The 26,317-nt window shown below is 40.9% G+C and overlaps 1 protein-coding gene across 1 annotated transcript in view; it reads right to left on the bottom strand.

The window, feature by feature from the left end:
* The window catches only part of fa2h (fatty acid 2-hydroxylase), a 54,488-nt gene extending 29,362 nt beyond the window's left edge, over positions 1-25,126 (bottom strand). The window contains exon 1 of the mRNA XM_030135708.1: positions 24,761-25,126. Coding sequence (XP_029991568.1) covers positions 24,761-25,042 — 282 coding nt within the window. The 5' untranslated portion in view covers positions 25,043-25,126. The remainder of the gene's footprint in view (positions 1-24,760) is intronic.
* Positions 25,127-26,317: the final 1,191 nt, after the last annotated feature.

Here is a 26,317-nt window from a genome sequence, read left to right as displayed (position 1 = left end):
ACAGGTACTGACTCCATTACACTGACATTCACTTCATTAGTTTATACAGACATGACTGGGACATTCACTGTACCACACTGTAAAAAAAAACAAAAAAACATAAAAAACGTTATTATTCCAGCAGCAGGGGTGCCGAAAAAATACTGTTAATGGGAAATAAACCATCTCATAAAAATACAGTAATTTTCCATAATTAAAATACAGTTTTTTGCCCTAACTTTACATGACATTTTGCATATTTTTTAGACTTTTTAATGTTTAATAAAGAATATTTACACATATTAAAACAATCCAATTACACACATATATATATATATATATATATATATATACACACACACACACACACACACACACACAATTTTCAATTAGACTAAGTTGTACAATCCACTGATAAAAACTGTATTTGGACAGTTTATCAGTGCTTATACATGTTATACATTCACAAAAAAACATTTATTCAACATTTTTGTTGTGAAACCTCCTGTAATTACACAAGATATTTGTCAATTAACAAACAAGTCTGGTTAAACTGACCGAACAAATACTTCTGTTACGGTTAATTGTCAGTAATTTTATCTCATTTTATTCCCTTTTTTTTTTTTTTTTTACAATATTAAACTTTAAATTACCAGTTTAATCTCATAAATAGAGAAGAAATATTTGTGAAATTGTGATACATTTGCAAATGTATTTTAACTATTTTTCTGTGAAAAAAGAAAAAAAAAATCTTTTAAGAAATGGAAATTTTATGGTTATTCAGTTACAGTTTTTTCATGTTATTTTCCATTTGACATGTAAAATCACAGTTTATTTTTGTCATTTCATTGATATTTTCCTGTATCTTAAAAATACAGGAAAAATCTGTAAAATAAACAGTAAAAATTCTGTTAAATTACAGATTTTTTTTACAGTGTAGTTTATACTGACATGACTGGGACATTCACTGTACTAGTTTATACAGTAGGACTGACCAGTGCCTCCATCCCACACATTCAGCCTTTCACTGCCTTCATCCTGCTCAAATCCCTTCCATACATCCTTTAAATCCTTTAGGACATTCTTTGTGTATGATATTTGCTTTTTGGTAGATAATTAAACCACAGGTAGAAACATTCCTCTGCATCATCATACAGTGTGTGTAGATTTCTGTACGTCCAGCTGTAGATCAATAGTTTAAAATTACTAGAGGTAACACCAGGTTTATCATGAGCAAAAACAAACAGAATAAACCCAGACCTGCATTAAACAATAAGACTCCAGTAGGAGGAATTGTTCCAAAGACAGAGACACAAACAGCAGCTCTGTCCTTCTACAAGCCGAAATATATATATTAAAAAAAAAACAAAAAACAAAGGAGATGGTCAGAGTAGTGTGGCGTGGTGGCCTGGTACCAGCCTCCAAAAGAAAGGGGGGGGGGGGTACCAGCAAAACAACAGAAACTACAGTGAGCCTCCAAAAGAAGAGAGAGAGGGAGGGATTAAATCAAAGTGGTGAGGAGGAAAAAACTGGAGGGAAACTGGGTTTGTGTCCGGCTGCCAAAGAATACCCAAACTAACCCAAACTAACCCCAACCCAAACTAACCCAAACTAACACTAACTAACCCTAACCCAGACCTAGGGTTAGGGCCTGGGGTTAGGGGTCAGGGTCAGGGTCAGGGTGTGGCCCTGCAGAGGTGGTTCTCATGTTCTCATACTGATCTGACTGTAGGTTTGTAACAGTGATCATGCACTGATGTCTGGAACACAACAGCTGCATTTGGAACTAAATGTTTCACACTTCAGCCACTGAAACGTGTAATGAGGAAACGGCTTCAGTGACAGGTTTGAGCAGAAGAACAGACAGAACAGCACACAAACATCCAAACAGATGGAACGGGTCGTAAACAGACGACAAACTTCAAAGAGAAGAAAGAAAATCAAATATGAGAGATGATGAAGAAAATAATAAGACTGTGTGTGTGTGTGTGTGTGTGTGTGTACGTGGACACACAGGGGTTGAAGTTCACTTAAACTGCACACACTTCGATAACAGCTCTAACACCCATGGACAGACTGATCATGTGACAGGAAATGAAAAAAAAAACACAGTTTGGTTTGTGTCTGACAGCAGATATCGCATTAACTAAAAATATTCCATCATTGACCATTTTTTTTTAAAGATGATGGAAAATTCTGGAGACCATCCGTCATTTTGACAGATTAAAATATTACTACTACTACTACTAATAATAATAATGGGTTAGATTTCTGTAGTGCTTTTCTATGAGCACAAACTCAAAGCACATCCAGTGGATCCAGTATTCACTCACTCACACAACCCTAACCCTAACCCTCAGGTTCAGTACTTCCTGTATGGGTGTGGTTGTTTTATTATGTTTTTTATATGGACCTCCCAGTCTGAAATAAAGATTAATTGACTGACTGACTGATAACTATACGCAAAATGACACTAAAACTAAACTGAAAGACCAACTAAGCATTTAAATGTCGACTCTAGTGTATCCATGCATCATCCAAACATTGTAGCTTTATAAACTCATGTAGATCAGGGGTGTGTCTAAAACATTCAGCCAAATACATTGAACTGAACTTGTGTTATGATTTAGCGCTATAGAAATACAATTTGATTGGCTGATTGAATACGACCTGAAGTGGGCCAGACCAGAACAAGAACAGAAAAATAGACGATAAATATTGGTAAGTCCACATGTTCTGTTTAAGTACAAAAATTTAAATTAAATTATGAAACTGTTCAAATGTCTACATTTGAACACTTTATACAACCTGAAATTTCATAAGAATACATGCACTTTTATCCCTATTGTGCCTGTCCTTATGATTGATCTACATACATACATACATACATATATATATATTAAGGATGTAACGATATGAGAATTTCATATCATGGTTATTGTGACCAAAATTATCACGGTTAGCATTATTCTCACGGTATTGTTGAAATGTGTTCAAAATGTTCAAAAAGTACTAATACACACACTGAAATAATTTAACCAAGTTGTATTTTGAAAAAAAAAACTAATAAAGTAACACACACAATGTACTTTCTGTTGCAGAAACATTCAAGTAATAACATGTGAACAACAAACATACAAATGTGCATTAAAGATGGCACCTTATGGACACAAGAGATATCTGCACCAGGGCTGGAACTGAGAGGGTCTGATCAATATCAGTGCCATTATCAGTTCTGCTTATCAATCCAATTCCTTATCAATTCTCCTATTGATTCCTGAGGTGTTTTTGAGTGTGAAAAAAAGTAGTTGGACAGGTCAGAGTGGAGTTTGTTTGAACATTTTCAGATCAAATCATTCACAGTGTCGCACATATACACTTTTGTACACACATATACACTTTTGTACACACATATACACTACTGTACACACATATACACTATTGTACACACATATACACTTTTGTACACACATATACACTACTGTACACACATATACACTATTGTACACACATATACACTATTGTACACACATATACACTTTTGTACACACATATACACTACTGTACACACATATACACTTTTGTACACACATATACACTACTGTACACACATATACACTTTTGTACACACATATACACTTTTGTACACACATATACACTACTGTACACACATATACACTATTGTACACACATATACACTATTGTACACACATATACACTATTGTACACACATATACACTTTTGTACACACATATACACTATTGTACACACATATACACTTTTGTACACACATATACACTATTGTACACACATATACACTATTGTACACACAAACAGAAAGTGAAACAGTCAGATTTAACTGAACTGTTTCATGAACAAATGTAAATATTCTGAAAGGATGAGGATTTAAAACATGTTAGGCTGATCTGATCCAGACTGGTCAGTGGTTCAGTCCTGGTCAGTGGTTGAGTCCTGGTCAGTGGTTCAGTCCTGGTCAGTGTCCTCTGGTCCAGCTCCTCTGGAGGTCAGTCAGTGGATTTCCTGTTGAATGTCCTTCAGTTCATAAAACCTCCAGTCCTTTGGTTTTTCCACACATCATGTGTCTGTGTACAGGTGAACTTCACTCATTTGAACTGACAGGAGTTTGTCCTCAGTATCTGTATTCCGACGGTTTCAATGTTGGGTGAAGATCTGAATCAGTGGGAGCCAGGGAGGGGATCACACTAGCGTGGACCGGGTCTGTGCGCTCACTTGCTAGGATGGACTGAGTCCGTGTGCGTGCTTGTTTGGACCGACCCGCAGTTGGACGGACCGGGCCTGTGCGCTCACGCACTCCGACGGACCGGGTCCATGTGGGACCCCCTATCCCCGAATCTCCGGAGCTGTGTCCGTGCAGGTCCCTTCAGCCATGTTTTCAGAGGCTAAACATTCCAAACTGCACACACACCTGAGTGCCGCTGCTTCTTCAGGAAATGAACAGAACCATGAGTTTTCTAAGTGCGGTAATCGAACACGGTTCTCATAATAATTAGAATTTAAACAGTAATACTAACCGTCAGAAATTTTACCGCGGTTTATCATTATACCGGTTATCATTACATCCCTAAAATATATATATATATATATATATATATATATATATATATATATATATATATATATATGATAACCCTACCAAGTCTCTGTGGTCTAACCCTACCCGGTCTGCTGTGATGGGTGTGAGTTAAAGCTAAAGCTGGTGAATCATCTGCAGGTTCACATATGATCACAGTATCAGTTTATGACTCCAACTGCAGTCGGTGCCTTGCTCGAAGCTCCAGATTTGATAAGAATGACATCAGTGTCAGCAGGATGATCACATGACTGAGGGCAAAGGTCGACTGCACACACTGAGAGGAGAGAAAGATAGACACACACACACAAACACACGCACGCATGCACACACACACACACACACACACACACACACCCCTGTACACTCCATTTTTATCACTTATATACATTAATCATGTCCTGATCTGGATTTTTTTTATTCTGATCCAGTTTTTTTGGGATTAGTTTTGCTGATACTGATCCAATACTGATCTAATATTGATCCAATACAGACTTTTTACAGTGAAATTGGGATTTAAAGTCATTATTTCGAGTTTATTATTCTATTCTTTAACTGTAGATCCCAGTTGGTCTGAATGTGGAACCTGAACTAAAACAACTAGGACACCTTTGACCCTGGAGAACTTTAGGATCCTTGTTGGACTTTCCAAATTCAGACTGTGGTCAAATTAGACCCTTCTGTTTTCCACTGCTGTAGTGTGTCTGTGGACAGGTCCGTCCTGGTATTATATGGGGGTGTGTTCGGTGCCGTGCCTTAGTGATGTGAAGCGGGTTACTCACAGGTCGGGTTGGGGTGGGTCAAAAGAATGTCAGTTTATTTGCGGGGCGGGTTGGGGCAGGTCAGATAATTCCATAAAAGCCCCGCAGGTTGAAAAAACCCCGACTGGCTCATCACAACCGGACCTCAGAATGAGTCCAAGCACAGAGTGACCGTGAAACGTACAGACTCTGCACTAGTTCCTCCGCTGTTGGGCAGCTGTTCACTACCTGAGGAAACTTTAATGTGAGGGGGCGGGACGTCTGGCCTACCCCCCCTTCCTGAACCGGGCCCGGATCGGCCTAATCTTGTGAATGAATCTGATCCGATCCAGTCTTCTAAAAAAATGCAAGATCAGCAGCTAATACCGATCTGTAGATTGGACTGAGACACCCACTAATACACACCCAATTATACACACCCACTAATACACACCCAATTATACACACCCACTAATACACACCCAATTATACACACCCACTAATACACATTTATATACACCCACTAATACACACCCAATTATACACACCCACTAATACACACCCAATTATACACACCCACTAATACACACCCAATTATACACACCCACTAATACACATTTATATACACCCACTAATACACACCCAATTATACACACCCACTAATACACATTTATACACACCCAATTATACACACCCACTAATACACATTTATATACACCCACTAATACACACCCAATTATACACACCCACTAATACACATTTATATACACCCACTAATACACACCCAATTATACACACCCACTAATACACATTTATATACACCCACTAATACACACCCAATTATACACACCCACTAATACACATTTATACACCCACTAATACACACCCAATTATACACACCCACTAATACACACCCAATTATACACACCCACTAATACACACCCAATTATACACAACCACTAATACACATTTATACACACCCACTAATACACACCCACTAATACAAATTTATACACACCCACTAATACACTTTTATACACACCCACTAATACACACCCACAAACACACATCTACTAATACACACCCACTAATACAAATTTATACACACCCACTAATACACACCCACTAATACACATTTATACACACCCACTAATACACACCCACTAATACACGTTTATACACACCCACTAACACACATTTATACACACCCACTAACACACATTTATACACACCCACTAATACACATTTATACACACCCACTAACACACATTTATACACTAACACACATTTATACACACCCACTAATACACATTTATACACACCCACTAACACACATTTATACACACCCACTAACACACATTTATACACACCCACTGATACACATTTATACACACCCACTAACACACATTTATACACACCCACTAACACACATTTATATACACCCACTAATACACACCCAATTATACACACCCACTAATACACATTTATATACACCCACTAATACACACCCAATTATACACACCCACTAATACACATTTATATACACCCACTAATACACACCCAATTATACACACCCACTAATACACATTTATACACACCCACTAATACACACCCAATTATACACACCCACTAATACACATTTATATACACCCACTAATACACACCCAATTATACACACCCACTAATACACACCCACTAATACACATTTATATACACCCACTAATACACACCCAATTATACACACCCACTAATACACACCCAATTATACACACCCACTAATACACATTTATACACACCCACTAATACACACCCAATTATACACACCCACTAATACACATTTATACACACCCACTAATACACACCAACTAATACAAATTTATACACACCCGCTAATACACATTTATACACACCCACTAATACACACCCAATTATACACACCCACTAATACACTTTTATACACACCCACTAATACACACCCACAAACACACATCTACTAATACACACCCACTAATACAAATTTATACACACCCACTAATACACACCCACTAACACACATTTATACACACCCACTAATACAAATTTATACACACCCACTAATACACACCCACTAACACACATTTATACACACCCACTAACACACCAGAACTACATCCAGGTGTTCCATGGGTTCTAGGTTTATGTGATCTTACAGTTGGAACAGAACTTGGGCCGCGACTGATGACGTTTCACGAGAACAGACAAGAACGCATGTTGAGAAACGGACACAGAAAACCGTGGGTTAATGATGATGACACATGGCTGTGTGTGGGTGTGTGTGTGTGTGTGTGTGTGTGTGTGTGGATAAGCAGATCACTCGTCTCCCTTTAACTAAACGAACCAGTCCAACCTGAATTACCAGGACTCAAGATTCCATCCTTGCTCTTTCTCCACCTGTTGTCTGTGTGTGTGTGTGTGTGTGTGTGTGTGTGTGTCAGAATCAGAGGCTCTGTGTAACTCACCAGTTCCTGCAGTAGGACTCATGTTTCTATATTCAGTGAGCTCAGACATAAACACTGCACCTTCACCACACTGTTCATTTACACATATAGAAGACACACTGTCCCTTAACTACAGCTGGGTCCACCTTTAACCCTTACAGACCCAAACGTCCACCTTTAACCCTTACAGACCCAAACGTCCACCTTTAACCCTCACAGACCCAAACGTCCACCTTTAACCCTCACAGACCCAAACGTCCACCTTTAACCCTCACAGACCCAAACGTCCACCTTTAACCCTCACAGACCCAAACGTCCACCTTTAACCCTGGACCTGGCCCTGGTGGTCAGTTTGTGTTGTCCATAAACATGCAGATCAATAACAGTAACAGCCCTTTTTTCTGGACCACAGGAACTGCTTCAGAACTACTCTGCTTTCCTCCTCCTCCTCCTCCTCCTCCTCCTCCTCCTCCTCTTTCCTCTTCCCTCCTTTTCCTCCTCCTTCCTTCCTCCTCCTCCTCCCCTTTCCTTCCTTCCTTCCCTCCTTCTCCTTCTCCTCCCTCCTATGGGTGTGTCTGAGAATGTTACCTGTTTCTCACACACCTCCCAATGGTTTGTTTTTCTGTAACACATTTTGGAAATTCTTATTGTCTGTGTGTGTGTATATACATCTGTGTGTGTATATTTGTGTGTATATATTAATGTGTGTATATTTGTGTGTGTATATTTTTTGTAAGTTTGTGTGTATAATTGTGTGTATTAGTGTGTACTTGTTTGTGTTAGTGCTGTCTACAGTATGTGAATCTGTTTGTGTTTTTTCTGCCTTTGTTTGTTGAATGTTGCTGCTGTTAACTGTGAAAGTTCCCCATGATGTCATAAACACAGTCAGATGTTCATTTAGGTGCAGAACTGCTTCATGTTTGTGAATGACACCGAAAATACAACAGACCAGTGCAAGTACACCCTGAACTGTGCACGAGAACACTGAAAGAACTAGAACTGCAGAAAAAGACAGGAAGGAAATCTACCACAACAGACGCATGGGTTAGAGTTAGAGTTAGAGTTAGAGTTAGAGTTAGAGTTAGAGTTAGAGTTAGAGTTAGAGACAGAGTTAGAGACAGAGTTAGAGTTAGAGTTAGAGACAGAGTTAGGGTTAGAGTTAGAGACAGAGTTAGAGACAGAGTTAGAGTTAGAGACAGAGTTAGAGACAGAGTTAGAGTTAGAGACAGAGTTAGAGTTAGAGACAGAGTTAGAGACAGAGTTAGAGTTAGAGACAGAGTTAGAGTTAGAGACAGAGTTAGAGACAGAGTTAGAGACAGAGTTAGAGTTAGAGTTAGAGATAGAGTTAGGGTTAGAGTTAGAGACAGAGTTAGAGACAGAGTTAGAGTTAGAGACAGAGTTAGAGACAGAGTTAGAGTTAGAGACAGAGTTAGAGACAGAGTTAGAGACAGAGTTAGAGTTAGAGACAGAGTTAGAGTTAGAGACAGAGTTAGAGTTAGAGACAGAGTTAGAGACAGAGTTAGAGTTAGAGACAGAGTTAGAGACATAGTTAGAGTTAGAGACAGAGTTAGAGTTAGAGACAGAGTTAGAGACATAGTTAGAGTTAGAGACAGAGTTAGAGTTAGAGACAGAGTTAGAGACAGAGTTAGAGTTAGAGTTAGAGTTAGAGACAGAGTTAGAGTTAGAGACAGAGTTAGAGACAAAGTTAGAGACAGAGTTAGAGTTAGAGACAGAGTTAGAGACAGAGTTAGAGTTAGAGACAGAGTTAGAGACAGAGTTAGAGTTAGAGACAGAGTTAGAGACAGAGTTAGAGACAGAGTTAGAGTTAGAGACAGAGTTAGAGACAGAGTTAGAGTTAGAGTTAGAGACAGAGTTAGAGTTAGAGACAGAGTTAGAGACAGAGTTAGAGTTAGAGACAGAGTTAGAGACAGAGTTAGAGTTAGAGACAGAGTTAGAGTTAGAGACAGAGTTAGAGACAGAGTTAGAGACAGAGTTAGAGACAGAGTTAGGGTTAGAGTTAGAGACAGAGTTAGAGACAGAGTTAGAGTTAGAGACAGAGTTAGAGACAGAGTTAGAGACAGAGTTAGAGACAGAGTTAGAGTTAGAGACAGAGTTAGAGACATAGTTAGAGTTAGAGACAGAGTTAGAGTTAGAGACAGAGTTAGAGACAGAGTTAGAGACAGAGTTAGAGACAGAGTTAGAGTTAGAGACAGAGTTAGAGTTAGAGACAGAGTTAGAGACAGAGTTAGAGTTAGAGACAGAGTTAGAGTTAGAGACAGAGTTAGAGACATAGTTAGAGTTAGAGACAGAGTTAGAGTTAGAGACAGAGTTAGAGTTAGAGACAGAGTTAGAGACATAGTTAGAGTTAGAGACAGAGTTAGAGTTAGAGACAGAGTTAGAGACAGAGTTAGAGTTAGAGACAGAGTTAGAGACAGAGTTAGAGTTAGAGTTAGAGACAGAGTTAGAGTTAGAGACAGAGTTAGAGACAGAGTTAGAGTTAGAGACAGAGTTAGAGACAGAGTTAGAGTTAGAGACAGAGTTAGAGACAGAGTTAGAGTTAGAGACAGAGTTAGAGTTAGAGTTAGAGACAGAGTTAGAGACAGAGTTAGAGACAGAGTTAGAGTTAGAGACAGAGTTAGAGTTAGAGTTAGAGACAGAGTTAGAGACAGAGTTAGAGTTAGAGACAGAGTTAGGGTTAGAATTAGAGACAGAGTTAGAGTTAGAGTTAGAGACAGAGTTAGAGTTAGAGTTAGAGACAGAGTTAGAGTTAGAGTTAGGGTTAGAGACAGAGTTAGAGTTAGAGACAGAGTTAGAGTTAGAGTTAGAGACAGAGTTAGAGTTAGAGTTAGAGACAGAGTTAGAGTTAGAGTTAGAGTTAGAGTTAGAGTTAGAGTTAGAGTTAGAGACAGAGTTAGAGTTAGAGTTAGGGTTAGAGTTAGAGTTAGAGTTAGGGTTAGAGTTAGAGTTAGAGACAGAGTTAGAGTTAGAGTTAGAGACAGAGTTAGAGTTAGAGACAGAGTTAGAGACAGAGTTAGAGTTAGAGACAGAGTTAGAGTTAGAGACAGAGTTAGGGTTAGAGACAGAGTTAGAGTTAGAGTTAGAGACAGAGTTAGAGTTAGAGTTAGAGACAGAGTTAGAGTTAGAGACAGAGTTAGAGACAGAGTTAGAGTTAGAGACAGAGTTAGAGTTAGAGACAGAGTTAGAGACAGAGTTAGAGACAGAGTTAGAGACAGAGTTAGAGTTAGAGACAGAGTTAGAGACATAGTTAGAGTTAGAGACAGAGTTAGAGTTAGAGACAGAGTTAGAGACAGAGTTAGAGACAGAGTTAGAGACAGAGTTAGAGTTAGAGACAGAGTTAGAGTTAGAGACAGAGTTAGAGACAGAGTTAGAGTTAGAGACAGAGTTAGAGTTAGAGACAGAGTTAGAGACATAGTTAGAGTTAGAGACAGAGTTAGAGTTAGAGACAGAGTTAGAGTTAGAGACAGAGTTAGAGACATAGTTAGAGTTAGAGACAGAGTTAGAGTTAGAGACAGAGTTAGAGACAGAGTTAGAGTTAGAGACAGAGTTAGAGACAGAGTTAGAGTTAGAGTTAGAGACAGAGTTAGAGTTAGAGACAGAGTTAGAGACAGAGTTAGAGTTAGAGACAGAGTTAGAGACAGAGTTAGAGTTAGAGACAGAGTTAGAGACAGAGTTAGAGTTAGAGACAGAGTTAGAGTTAGAGTTAGAGACAGAGTTAGAGACAGAGTTAGAGACAGAGTTAGAGTTAGAGACAGAGTTAGAGTTAGAGTTAGAGTTAGAGACAGAGTTAGAGACAGAGTTAGAGTTAGAGACAGAGTTAGGGTTAGAATTAGAGACAGAGTTAGAGTTAGAGTTAGAGTTAGAGACAGAGTTAGAGTTAGAGTTAGAGACAGAGTTAGAGTTAGAGTTAGGGTTAGAGACAGAGTTAGAGTTAGAGACAGAGTTAGAGTTAGAGTTAGAGACAGAGTTAGAGTTAGAGTTAGAGTTAGAGACAGAGTTAGAGTTAGAGTTAGGGTTAGAGTTAGAGTTAGAGTTAGGGTTAGAGTTAGAGTTAGAGACAGAGTTAGAGTTAGAGTTAGAGTTAGAGACAGAGTTAGAGTTAGAGACAGAGTTAGAGACAGAGTTAGAGTTAGAGACAGAGTTAGAGTTAGAGACAGAGTTAGGGTTAGAGACAGAGTTAGAGTTAGAGTTAGAGACAGAGTTAGAGTTAGAGTTAGAGACAGAGTTAGAGTTAGAGACAGAGTTAGAGACAGAGTTAGAGTTAGAGACAGAGTTAGAGTTAGAGTTAGAGACAGAGTTAGGGTTAGAGACAGAGTTAGAGACAGAGTTAGAGTTAGAGACAGAGTTAGAGTTAGAGTTAGAGACAGAGTTAGAGTTAGAGACAGAGTTAGAGTTAGAGACAGAGTTAGGGTTAGAGACAGAGTTAGAGTTAGAGTTAGAGACAGAGTTAGAGTTAGAGACAGAGTTAGAGTTAGCCATTCCCTTCACTCGGCCCTCTTTCCCTCTCTCTCTGCCCCCCCTTCTCCCTCTCTCTCTCTCTCTCTCTCTCTCTCTCCTTCTCCCTCCCTCCTCTCTCTCCTTCTCTCCCTCCCTTTCTCTCTCTCTCTCCCTCCCTTTCTCTCTCCCTCTCTCTCCTTCTCTCTCCCTCCTCTCTCTCCTTCTCTCCCTCCCTTTCTCTCTCTCTCTCCCTCCCTTTCTCTCTCCCTCTCTCTCCTCCCCCCCCCCCCCCCCCGTCCTTTGCAGGTAGGTTACCGTGGCGATGAGTGCAGCCACCTGAGGCCTGAGCACTAATTGCCGTGTCTGCAGTCTCTATGGTAACAAAGGTAAACAATGTGCCGGTAATGTGTCACCGTGGTGATAAACAGTGAGTGGTAAAAGACATTGTTGACCTGAACAGGCCGTTAGCATAAACGGATCAGAGCAGAGTGAGCTGAGTCCAAACACCAACATGTTCAAGGACAGAACAGCGGCTGGAAAACCTGTTCAGGACTATTATTTATGTTTAATCATTTCAACTGTTCTGAAATATTCCTGTTTGTTAAGTCGTCATCATGTTGTGGTCATTAGTAATGGTTTAAAATCACAAATAACTGTTAAATAGTAATTGTTCTTACATCATTTTCATCCTTTAAAATGGTTTAATGTGTATAAAATCATGTAAATGACTCAAAAAAGCACGAAATCACAGCGTAACAAAGGGTTGGTTTGGTCTTCTTACATCTACACTGACAAAAAAATTTGTAATTTAAAAGAATTTTCACTGTTTATTTTAAAGGTTTTTCTTTTATTTCTAAGATACAGGAAAATATCAATGAAATGACAAAAACAGACTGTGATTTTACATGTCAAATGGAAAATAACACAAAAAAACTGTAACTGTGAATAACCAAAAAATTTTAATTTTTTAAAAGAAATGTTTTCTTTTTTTCACAGAAAAATACAGTTAAAATACATTTGCAAATGTATGGTAATTTCACAAATGTTTCTTTTCTATTTATGAGATTAAACTGTTCATTTAAAGTTTAATACTGTAAAAAAATAAATAAAACGAGATAAAATTACTGACAGTTAACTGTGAAAGAAGTATTTGTTCTGTCAGTTTAACCAGACTTCTTTGTTAACTGACAAATATCTTGTGTAATTACAGGAGGTTTCACAACAAAAATGTTGAATAAATGTATTTTCAACTTCAACTTTCAACTTTATTTATCCTTAGAAAAGGAAATTCGGTGTGCAGCAGGGGTCATAAACACATAAGCACATACACAGAAACCCATACTCATAAACAGCACCCCCATATGCCACCCCAATAAAATTACATAAAACAGGACAACACACAATGGAGCCACTCCCCTTCCCAACCCAAGTAAAAAAACAGGTCCAATTGGGCAGTACACAAGTTAATTGCCATATGGCCATGGGCGTTAAAAAATAAATAATCACATAAAAGATTTTAAAAATTGACATAAGAAAAAAAAAAAAAAATGTATAACATGTATAAGCACTGATAAACTGTCCAAATACAGTTTTTATCAGTGGATTGGACAACTGAGTCTCATTGAAAATGATTTATATATATATTTATAGGGAATTGGATTGTTTTAATACATGTAAATATTCTTGATTAAACATTAAAAAGTCAAAAAAAAAAAAAAAGGCCAAATCTCATGTAAAGTTAGGGCAAAAAACAGTATTTTAATTATGGAAAATGACCGTATTTTTATGAGATGGTTATTTTCTGTTATTTTACAGTATTGTTTTGGCACCCCTGCTGCCGGAATAATACAGTTATTTTACAGTTTTGTTTTGTTTTTTTTAGTGCACATCATTTTCATCCTTCAGAATGGTTTAATGTGTATAAAATCATGTAAATGACTCAAATAGGCATGAAATCACAACGTAACAAAGGGTTGGTTTGGTCTTCTTACATCTATGTCTTCTATGAACCTGATGTCATTTTTTTCCTGTTACATAGTTTTAGTCTCATTTTATCTGAACAAATAACCATCAGGAGCAGAACTTCCACTTTTACACTTGAAAGAAATGAGGATTTAACAACACGGTGAGAATTACTGACAGTCAGCTGCTTGAAAATACCAAAACTGGGAGGAATTGGATAATTGTAATAATCAGATCTGACACATTTACATGCACTTCAGAAACCCAGGTTCAGACACTCCAGTCTATTATGGGATGTCTTTCAGAGTACATATTAGGGATGTAACAATTACCGGTATAACGATAAACGGTAAAATTCCCAACGGTTAGTATTACCGTTTAAATTCTAATTATCATGATAACTGTGTTTGATTACAGCACTGATAGAGAGAGAGAGAGAGAGAGAGAGAGAGAGAGAGAGAGAGAGAGAGAGAGAAAGAGAGAGAGACTATCTAACACAGGGGGGTCAGACTCATTTTGGTTCAGTTCCATATTCAGCCCAATTTGCTCTCAAGCGGGCCACACAAGTAAAATAATGACTTAATAACCTATAAATAATGACAAATCCAAGTTTTTCTTCTTGTTTTAGTACAAAAAAACCCCAATTAAATTATGAAAATATTTAGATTTTACAAAAAACATATGAATAAGCTGAAAAAAACTGAAATTTCATTTGAAAAATTAGTGCAATTTTTACAATATTCTGCCTGGACGTATTATTTATACATGTACATTTACACAGTGTTCCATAAACATTTGGGAACAGGCAGAATACTGTTCAAATTTTGGAGTTTGGAACTAAAATTTGAACAATTTCTCCAATATTCCATCTGTTATTATGAACACAACTCCAGATCCCAGTGGATCCATAAATGCACCAAACATTTACGAACAGACAGAATATTGTTCAAATTGCACATTTCAGGTTGTTCATCTTTGTTTTTATTTATGTATTTATTTGCATTTTATTGTGAAAGAGTAGTTTTGTAAATATAAATATTTTCACAGTGTCATGTTATTTTTTTCACTTTAATTTTTTCCACATAATTTTTCCCAAAGAAAATTTGTCGTCATTATTTCTGGGTTATTGTGTTGTTCTTTTGACTGTAGATCACATTGGTCTGTATGTGGAACCTGAACCAAAAGGATTTGGACAACCTGGCCTGTTCAGGTTCATGTCTGCACTTTCATCCTGCAGGGCCGGAATGGAACCTTCGGTGGGCCAGATTTGGCCCCCAGGTCACATGTTTGACACCTGTGATGTAAACAGTATAATCTGATCTGTTTGATCAGATAACAGCAGTAATCAGATTATAATCAATCAGATTAACACACCTGGAGTTCTCCCAGTCCTCCCATGTCTTCATGCATGTGTAAGAGTTAATCTGATTTAGTAATGTTCTGTTACATCTGTGCACGTTTAACACAATTCAAATCAAACAGAAAATAACAACAGGAAGTTTGATTCTGCCATCATTTTGTACAAAATGTTCTCTGAAAGAAATTCAACAAAGGACAGGAGTTAATCCATAAACCAGGGTTTTTCCATGATTGCATTTATTAATTGCATGTAAATGCTTGAGATCTGATTATTACAATTACCCGATTACTCCCAGTTATCGAACTTTTATGGTCATGGAAACATTGTTGTGCACTCATGTGGGACTACGTAACGTCCGTTTTCTATGATTTTAACTGTGTTAAACATGTGCAGATGTAACAGAACTAAATAAATCAGATGAACCTGTTTACATGCATGAAGACATGGGAGTGTTGGGATGAATGCAGGTGTGTTAATCTGATTGATTATAATCAGATTACTGCTGTTTCTGATCAAACAGATCCGATTATACTGTTTACATGATCAATAATAATCTGATAATGACTGGAGTTTAGGTGTGGACGTAAACGGGCTCATCAACTGACGGTAAACTGCAGATGTGGACAGACAACAGTTGGATTCAGTCTGTAATATATTCATCACATTTATTGGTTCAGGGACATTTGGCTCAGAACTGTGGTTGTTAATGATCAACTTTTACTGACCAGCCTCCCCAGCCCTCTCTCTAAACACCCCCCCCCCTCCTCCCCCCATTGCCCTCTTATGAAAGACAATCACATCATTGAGCAGCACACACACATCCACATGAGCACATGAACGTCTGCATTCCAGCGCTGGGCCGACCCGATGTCCTCCAGCTCTATATGCACAACACTGATCAGAGGTCGCCATGGTAACCTGTTGGCATCCATCTACCACTTTGTACTTGATTTAAGTCCATTCCTCTGTGGTGAGCTACGTCTGTATACGACTCTATACGTCCGCATACGTCTGCATATGTCTGTATACGTCTGTATACGTCTGCATGTGTCTGTATACGTCTGCATACGTCTGTATACGTCTGCATACGTCTGTATAAGTCTGCGTATGTCTGCATACGTCTGCGTACGTCTGTATATGTCTGCATACGTCTGTATACGTCTGCATGTGTCTGTATACGTCTGCATGTGTCTGTATACGTCTGCATGTGTCTGCATACGTCTGTATAAGTCTGCATACGTCTGCATACGTCTGTATACGTCTGCATACGTCTGCATACGTCTGTATACGTCTGCATACATCTGTATACGTCTGTATACGTCTGCATGTGTCTGTATACTTCTGCATACATCTGTATACGTCTGTATACGTCTGCATGTGTCTGTATACATCTGTATACGTCTGTATACGTCTGCATGTGTCTGTATACTTCTGCATACATCTGTATACGTCTGTATACGTCTACATGTGTCTGTATACGTCTGCATACATCTGTATACGTCTGTATACGTCTGCATGCGTCTGTATACGTCTGCATGTGTCTGTATACGTCTGCATACGTCTGTATACGTCTGCATACGTCTGTATACGTCTGCATACGTCTGTATACGTCTGCATACGTCTGCATACGTCTGTATACGTCTGCATACGTCTGCATACGTCTGTATACGTCTGCATGTGTCTGTATATGTCTGTATACGTCTGCATGTGTCTGTATATGTCTGCGTACGTCTGTATATGTCTGTATACGTCTGTATACGTCTGTATACGTCTGCATACGTCTGTATACGTCTGTATACGTCTGCATACGTCTGCATACGTCTGTATACGTCTGCATGTGTCTGTATACGTCTGTATACGTCTGCATGTGTCTGTATACGTCTGCATGTGTCTGTATACGTCTGTATACGTCTGTATTAGAGCTGGTGGATAAAACGATGACATCTATTGCGATATAACTTTCCTCCATAGAAATATGAGACATGTTCGATATAATGTGGATAGAATTCATTGGTCGATGTTTTGATAATAATCCTTCAGACCCAGATGCCATCTGTTTGTGTGTGTGGGAACAGAGGAAACTACAGCTGTTTACATCCAATCAAACGGTCCGGAACCATCAGCTGACCACAGAACCTCCAATGAGGAGCCAGTTAGTGAGCCAAGGGTTAGGGACCGTCTGAAAAGGGCTAAACGCAAAATTTATACATATTTCAAATCCAATAACTGTACTTGCACTCAGTGAAATGACCCCAGATTTCTGTGACCCCCATGAAGCCTTCTACACAAACTAGACACCCCCCCATGAAGCCCTTCAGTACACACTACAGCAGTGAGACTGGACAGGTATAAACACACGCTAGACTGAACACAACATGAACCACATCTGCATTTAAATAAGAAATGTCAGGTTTTTCAGGTTATTCACATTTTTTGTGAAAGAATAGCTTGTAAATATAAACATTTTCATTATTCAGCTTTACTTTTTTACTCTAAAAATAGACTTAAGTTCAGAGTTGATATTATTTATAGTTGATGATGTCATTTGGTCCTGGTCTGGCCCACTTCAGATCTGCTCTGATGTTCCTGACACTACGTTCTTCCACATACTGTCGATCTGACAGTGATTTATGACACTGTTTATGTGTTTGGGATGAACTTCAACCTCTTTTAATTACCAAGTGCTTTGTGACATCTCAGATGGTTTTATTGGCCACACCGAGCCCCGCCCCCTCTGTAGAAGGAACTATGTTCAAGTCCTGATTCTGTCTTTGTGTTCCAGTCCCGGTTGTGTTCTATGTTCCAGTCCTGGTTCTGTTCTGTGTTCTAGTCCACCACCACCAACTAGGCCCAGTCTGTGTCTACGTTCAGACTGTTGGTAAATGTGTCCATATGTGACTTGGATCTGATCTGTTACAGACAGTCTGAACAGCACTAATCTGACCCAGACACTTTCATATGTGGTCCTAAATCTGACCCAGACACTTTCATATGTGGTCCTAAATCTGACCCAGACACTTTCATATGTGGTCCTAAATCTGACCCAGACACTTTCATATGTGGTCCTAAATCTGACCCAGACCACTTTCATATGTGGTCCTAAATCTGACCCAGACCACTTTCATATGTGGTCCTAAATCTGATCCAGACCACAGTGTGTGTCTGTGTGGTCTGGTATTCCATCAGGACCTCTTTAGTGCATGTGGGTCACTTCAGGACCTCTTTAGTGTATGTGGGTCACTTCAGGGTCACATTCAGTTCAGACTCAAAACTGATAGAAGTCGCGTTTAATGTGAATATGGACCAACACAGAAAAAAATCAGATTAAACCAAAAATCGGACTTGTGTGTTCGACCTGCTGTGGGCGGAGCCTCAGCTCCAGTTGGGTTTGTGAATGGGATCAGCATCTGTTCCAAACCAGTTCAAAGTGTTGACGGTGTAAACACCCCCAGTGTTTGAATGTAAACCTGCTCCCACACACACACATGGATGTCCTCACACAAATACACACTGTTGATTTGACCACAACACTTTACACCAGGGGTGTCAAACTCATTTTCTTTCAGGGGCCACATTCAGCCCAATTTAATCTGAAGTGGGCCGGACCAATACAATAATAGCATGATAACCAATAAATAATGATGACTCCAAATGGTTTTAGTGCAAAAAATAACATTCAATTATGCCAATATTTACATGTACAAACTATCCAAACAAGAAGGATGCGAATAACCTGAAAAAAATTTAATTTGTTTAGAAATGTGATTAAAATTGTATCAATATTCTGCCTCGACTTATCATTTATAAATATGCATTACAGATCCAACCTACAAAGGCACAAAACATTCAGTAACAGGCAGAATATTGTTAAAATTGCACTTAATTTACTTCAGACATTTCAGGTTATTCACATTTTATTGTTAAAGGATAGTTTGTTAATGTAAACATTTCCATAATTTAATGTTTTTTGCACTAAATCAAAGAGCAAAAAATGTTGTTGTCATTATTTATAGGCTATGATATTATTTTTGAGTTTGATTCCCTAACTTGCACTTTGCAAATTCATTCCACGGGCCGGATTTGAACCTTTGGTGGGCCGGTTTTGGCCCCTGGGCCGCATGTTTGACACCTGTGCTTTACACAGTTCGATGAATGAAAAGGCAAATATGATCAAACCACAGGGGTTAGGGTTAGGGTTAGGGCTGAGGCCAGGGTTATCAACCAACTGTGTCTGTAGAAGACATTTGAAGGACCAGAGGGGTTCCACAGGGCACTGTCTGGGGTCCACTAGATTTAAATGGGTCCAACCCCAGTCAGGTCCTTATTATAAGGGGACCGACTGACAGGTGAAAGGGATCCATCTGGGATCCACCTGGGATCCATCTGGCTGTGACAGTTCAGTGATTCATAACTAACACCAAAAAGTCAGACATTTCTGCCACTTCTGTAACCCTGTAAAAGAACCCAAACCAGAACCAGAACCAGCAGCACTTGACTTCATTTGTCTCCTTTATCACCTTTCCAGTCATTTGGAGACAAGAACAGTTCTGTTTTTAGGTTCTGTCACATTAGAGATGAGCTTCAAGCTCCGCCCTCATTTACAGGTTCTGTAGTGTCAGTCATATGTACAGATGTGTATGTGTATGTGCGTGTGTGTGTGTGTGTACGTGTGTGTGTATGTGTGTGTGTGTATATGTGTGTGTGTGTATATGTGTGTGTGTGTATATGTGCGTGTATGTGTGTGTGTGTGTATGTGTGTGTGTATGTGTGTGTGTGTATATGTGTGTGTGTGTGTGTGTGTATATGTGCGTGTATGTGTGTGTGTGTATGTGTGTGTGTGTATATGTGTGTATGTGTGTGTGTGTGTGTGTATGTGCGTGTATGTGTGTGTAATCTCAGAACCACACACCCCTCATGTCTGAGTCCAGTCCCATTCTGTGTTGATGACCTTTGACCCTAAACTGTTGCAGTTGCTCGAACACTGACTCCATCTGCTTTAAACCACACTGATCTATGCTGCCTTCAAGTGCTGTTGGAAACATGGTCCTTTCCATTTGTGAATTTGAAATTACAAGTGTTCAAGTGTTTTTGTTGTTGTAGTGAAATGAAAAATGGCTGACACACTGTTTATGGAGACCTGCTACTGGGGTCGAACCGTTTTGGACGCATTAATTCATCTGCTGCAGCAATTTTTTTTTTTTTTTGCAAATTGCATTTGCTATACATGTGCAAACTGCTCAGCTAACTGCAGCAGAACATGAACAAATGCATTGTTTATCACACAGGATGAATCCTTTGTTGCCGTCTGCCATGTTGAAAAGGTCAAAGGTCATTTTCATCTTGGCAGTTGGTGTAATTGTCCCCAGTTCTCCAGTGGAAAATATGACATGAGGAGCCGTTCATGTGCAATTTGGAACTTGTAATTTACCATAATTCCCACAGCACTTGAAGGCAGCATTAGATGCATCTCATTTGGCTTCTGGACAAAAGTGCAGTTAAAATGAACATTTCAGTTCTCCAGTGGACTTCAGTCCCCTCTAACAGAGCCTTAGTCCGGCCCTGGTGGCCTTAGGTGGACTACAGGCACCGGTGAGACCTGCAGGGACCCACAGGGGATGTCCAGGCACATGGTACAAATGAGCATCCTGTCTAGGCTTCCGCTAGCCTATCGCCATTGGCGACGCATTTTCCTGGTTGGTGAAGTTGTTTTCAACCTGTGTAGCCACAGTGGCGAAGGGATTTTAGCACTTATGGCAGCGTGACATTCACAGTTCAGAGCAGCAGGTACGCTGTGGAGGAGGAATGTCAGCAGTGTGGAGATTTTTCTAAATAAATGACGGTGATAAAAGTAACACTGACTGACAGTAACGTTACAGACACAGATACAGACGCAGCGTTCTGTCTGTCCTCTGCGTACATTCCATCTGTTTTCCAGGTGATGGAGGATGCGCAGCCAGACAGAGAATTCCAGCGGGGGTACGGAGCAGTGCAGACTGCCACCAGCAAAAGTGAAAACGAAACTGGTGGCTCATTTGTCTTTTCTCTTCCTGCTGAAGCTTCGCTTTTAAACCTTACCAGAGAAAACGCTGGAATATTAGTATCGCATTAGTGTTACCTCTGTTGTCTCCATGTTTGTTATTACTGACTTTCCTCTGCTCAAAAAACTTTCCTCTTCTTCGTGGTATTTGTCCAGTATGGTTAATTCAGAGCGGCGCCCCCTGGTGGATTAATTGACAAACGCTCATTCCACTGGTAAATTTATTTTATATTGAATCTCATGCACATCAGTGGTCAGAATAATTGTATTTATAAGTCTATCATTTATTGTTTTGTTATACATTAGATTAGAAATAAAAATAGTTTAGATGAAAATGTTGACTTGAGTTAATCTTTTATGATTTGTTTTGGTAGGAAACTGAAACCAGATTGAACATATTTTTAAGTTCAAAATGCACCAGAATGCAGGAAAAAGACTTCATTTTTCCCAAAATTTCCCGGGGGAGCAATGCTCGTCACCATGGTCCGCTACACACCCCACGGCAGGGACCCAGACTGGACCCAGACTGGACCAGACTGGACCCAGACTGAACCAGACTGGACCAGACTGGACCCAGACTGGACCCAGACTGGTCCCAGACTGGTCCCAGACTGGACCCAGACTGAACCAGACTGGTCCCAGACTGGACCCAGACTGGACCAGACTGGTCCCAGACTGGACCCAGACTGGACCCAGACTGAACCAGACTGGTCCCAGACTGGACCCAGACTGGACCAGACTGGACCAGACTGGTCCCAGACTGGACCCAGACTGGACCCAGACTGAACCAGACTGGTCCCAGACTGGTCCCAGACTGGACCCAGACTGGTCCCAGACTGGACCAGACTGGACCCAGACTGAACCAGACTGGTCCCAGACTGGACCCAGACTGGACCCAGACTGAACCAGACTGGTCCCAGACTGGACCAGACTGGACCCAGACTGAACCAGACTGGTCCCAGACTGGACCCAGACTGAACCAGACTGGTCCCAGACTGGACCCAGACTGGACCCAGACTGAACCAGACTGGTCCCAGACTGGACCAGACTGGACCCAGACTGGTCCCAGACTGGACCAGACTGGCTGTGGCTTTTTGTGGCTACACTCATTTCTACTAATGTAGCCACAGTGGCTGTGTCTTTCATTTTCCTAGCACAAGCACAGCCTGTCCTCTACTCCCATTGGACCAGAACCTCCACAGCTGTGGAACATCAGTCCAACCACAGAGTCTGCACCCACTGACCCAAGACACATTCAGTTTGGGCTTCGTTTGTTCAGCCAATAAAAGACAGAAACAGGAAACATGAGGAGCTTTTTGTCTTTTGCAAACAATGATGCAGCAGCGAAGAAAGAAAAAAACACCAACCCACAACGTTGGAGGTGTGAAAGTGCAGCGTGATGGTGTGAGCTTCGACCCTGTCAAACCATATTTATGACAGCACACACACACACACACCCTCACACAGACACACACACACCAGAGTGGGCACGTCATGTAAATGTCATCTCTGTCAGAAAGGGATTTATGCAAACTCTGTGTGTTTCTCTCCTGACACACACTCAAACACACAGAGGCGTCATCTGGGCGTGGACTCAACAACAAGTGCTTTTCCAGTTTTCCTGAAGTTTGTCCTGTTCAAATTCTATTCTATCCCAACTGGGACCAGACCAACCAGTTTGGCCCTCACACACACACACACACACACACACACACACACACACACCTGTTCAGTCTTTCATTACAGCCCATCATATCCCACTCCTACTCCCCCAACACGTCTGCCGTACCACCTCGGGACACTCCCTGCTCCTTTCTGAAATTACACAACCATTCAAACCAATCTCTCTCTTATCTGTGGCTCTGTTTCCAACACCTCCTCGTTCCCTCCCCTATAATCAATACAGTCCATGAGAAAGGCTGGAAAAAAGAAAGGAGGGAGTTCTTACTCACACTCTGACAGAAACGCCCTGAAGAGTCAAAGCCACACATTCCACCTGTAAGTCATGGGTTAGGGTCACAGGCCTGGTCAGCTGTCCACCTGTAGGTCATGGGTTAGGGTCACAGCCCTGGTCAGCTGTCCACCTGTAAGTCATGGGTTAGGGTCACAGGCCTGGTCAGCTGTCCACCTGTAGGTCATGGGTTAGGGTCACAGCCCTGGTCAGCTGTCCACCTGTAAGTCATGGGTTAGGGTCACAGCCCTGGTCAGCTGTCCACCTGTAGGTCATGGGTTAGGGTCACAGCCCTGGTCAGCTGTCCACCTGTAGGTCATGGGTTAGGGTCACAGCCCTGGTCAGCTGTCCACCTGTAGGTCATGGGTTAGGGTCACAGCCATGGTCAGCTGTCCACCTGTAGGTCATGGGTTAGGGTCACAGCCATGGTCAGCTGTCCACCTGTAGGTCATGGGTTAGGGTCACAGCCCTGGTCAGCTGTCCACCTGTAGGTCATGGGTTAGGGTCACAGGCCTGGTCAGCTGTCCACCTGTAGGTCATGGGTTAGGGTCACAGCCCTGGTCAGCTGTCCACCTGTAGGTCATGGGTTAGGGTCACAGCCCTGGTCAGCTGTCCACCTGTAGGTCATGGGTTAGGGTCACAGACTCCCCCTCCCAGACTGAACCTCAGTCCCAGGGGCTGACAGCAGCTGATACTAGAACACAGGTAAGCATGTGCAACTGTTACTGTTAGAGAATGTTACAGATATAAATGAACTCCAAGGTTCATCCAGAGCTGGACCGCTTTGATTTAGTTCCCAGAGTTCAGTGACAAATCCACTCACACTCCACATGAGGCGTTCGAGGTGCACTCAGAAAAGATAGCAGCAAATATATATAATAAGAGAGTATTTCATATTCTACAAATTGTACCTAACACCAGGTACTTTATACTGCTTAGATACCCTAACCCTAACCAACCCTAACCCTTTGAATAACAGGGAAATAACAACCAACACTAACCCTAACCAACACTAACCCTAACCAACACTAACCCTAACCAACACTAACCCTGGAGGTTCATGGTTCTGTTCATTCAGGTTCTTCAGTTCTTGTAAACACCAGTAGAACCTCAGCAGGAGTTTTTCCTCCATTAAAGCACACTCTTTGGTGACTCCCAGGACCCCCCCCCTCCCCTCCCTCACCCACCTGTGCCTCCTCGGTGCCGCTGTCTCGGTCTAACTCTCCTATGTAGTACTGCTCCATCCACCTCCGGGCGTTCTCCGAGTGCCGGTGCGGGGGTCCCTCCATGTCCGGGCTCAGGTCCTTGGCGGACCGCCGGAGGATCAGCGCCTCTCCGCCGGGGTGCATCCTCAGGAAGGCGGTGACGTCGTAGACCCGGGTCCCCAGCAGCACCCAGCAGGACTCCTTGGTGCAGTGGCGGGCCACCTCTGTCTCCGAGAAGAAGCGGGGGGACGCGGAGGGAGACATCCTGACAGACACCGGAAGCACAGACTGAAGGCACTGAACACACCTGCACGAGCACCGACGACTTACCGAGTTACCGGAGTGAAGTTCAACTTGGCCGGTGACACCCAGAGGACAGAGGGGAGGGGGAGGGAGGAGGGGGAGGGAGGAGGGGCGGGGTCTATGAGGCCTTCACGAGCTCGGAAAACACCAAACCCACCCAGCGGGGACACTGATAGGAGCCTTTACACATGTCACTGCTGTTCCATTTCAGATCCCACTGGTTTTATTTAGCCTCCAACTCCAAACAGTCTTAATCCTACTGTTTTTTTATTTAGTCTTCAACTCCAAACAGCTTTTAATCCCACCGCTGCTCTTCAATTTAAAGACCGTTTTACCGAAGGAATCTATTTTTGCCCTATTCTACTGTGGGTCCGTGAATGCACCGCACCATCCTGACGCACCTGTTGCACCGAAAACAAACAGGACTCCGACAAGAAGAAAAGAAAAGAAGAAAAGAAGAAGAAAAGAAGAAGAAAAAAGACAAAAAAAAAAAAAACACTAAGAGAAGTTCACAGGCAGACTGGGAAGAGCCCCCTGGTGACTGTGGTGAATTTAAGGACAGTGATGGAGGTTGGGTTTGTAGAAACTGTCCCAGTCCATCTGTACGGCATCACTTCCTGATCAGTGGGTTATTATGGGATGGATTCAGGCACCAAAAGGCGGGAATGTACAGTTAAAGAACTCACACCCAGTGTTTCTGTTATAAACCCCCTTTGTGTGTGTGTGTGTGTGTGTGTGTGTGTGTGTGTGTGTGTGTGTGTGTGTGTGTGTGTGTGTGTGTGTGGCGGGGGGGCAGTTTGTCAACACTGAAATCTTTGCGCCAGTTGTATTTCCGACACTTCCGGTATTATTTGTTTGCGTGAACTTTCCACGAATGTTTTCAAGATCAAACATTTTACCATGAGGGTCCGCAAAATACACACACACACACACACACACACACACACACACACACACACTACTGGAACTACACGCGCATACCCACGAACGCATGCGCACATACTACTATAAAGACCTCCCACATATCCACTCTTTTTTTCTATTTTTGTTTTCCCCCTACATATCCACTCTTTTTATTATCATTATTATTATTATTATTATTATTATTATTATTATTATTATTATTATTATTTTCCCCCCACATATCCACTATTTCATTTTATTTTATTTTTCCCCTCACATATTCACTCTTCTTAAAAAAAAAAAAAAAAAAAAAAAAAAAAATATATATATATA

The sequence above is a fragment of the Sphaeramia orbicularis genome, chromosome 6 (genome assembly GCF_902148855.1).
Source record: "Sphaeramia orbicularis chromosome 6, fSphaOr1.1, whole genome shotgun sequence".
NCBI lineage: Eukaryota > Metazoa > Chordata > Actinopteri > Kurtiformes > Apogonidae > Sphaeramia > Sphaeramia orbicularis.
The sequence above is the reverse complement of the archived record's forward strand: the minus strand, read 5'-3'. Positions and strand labels throughout refer to the sequence as shown.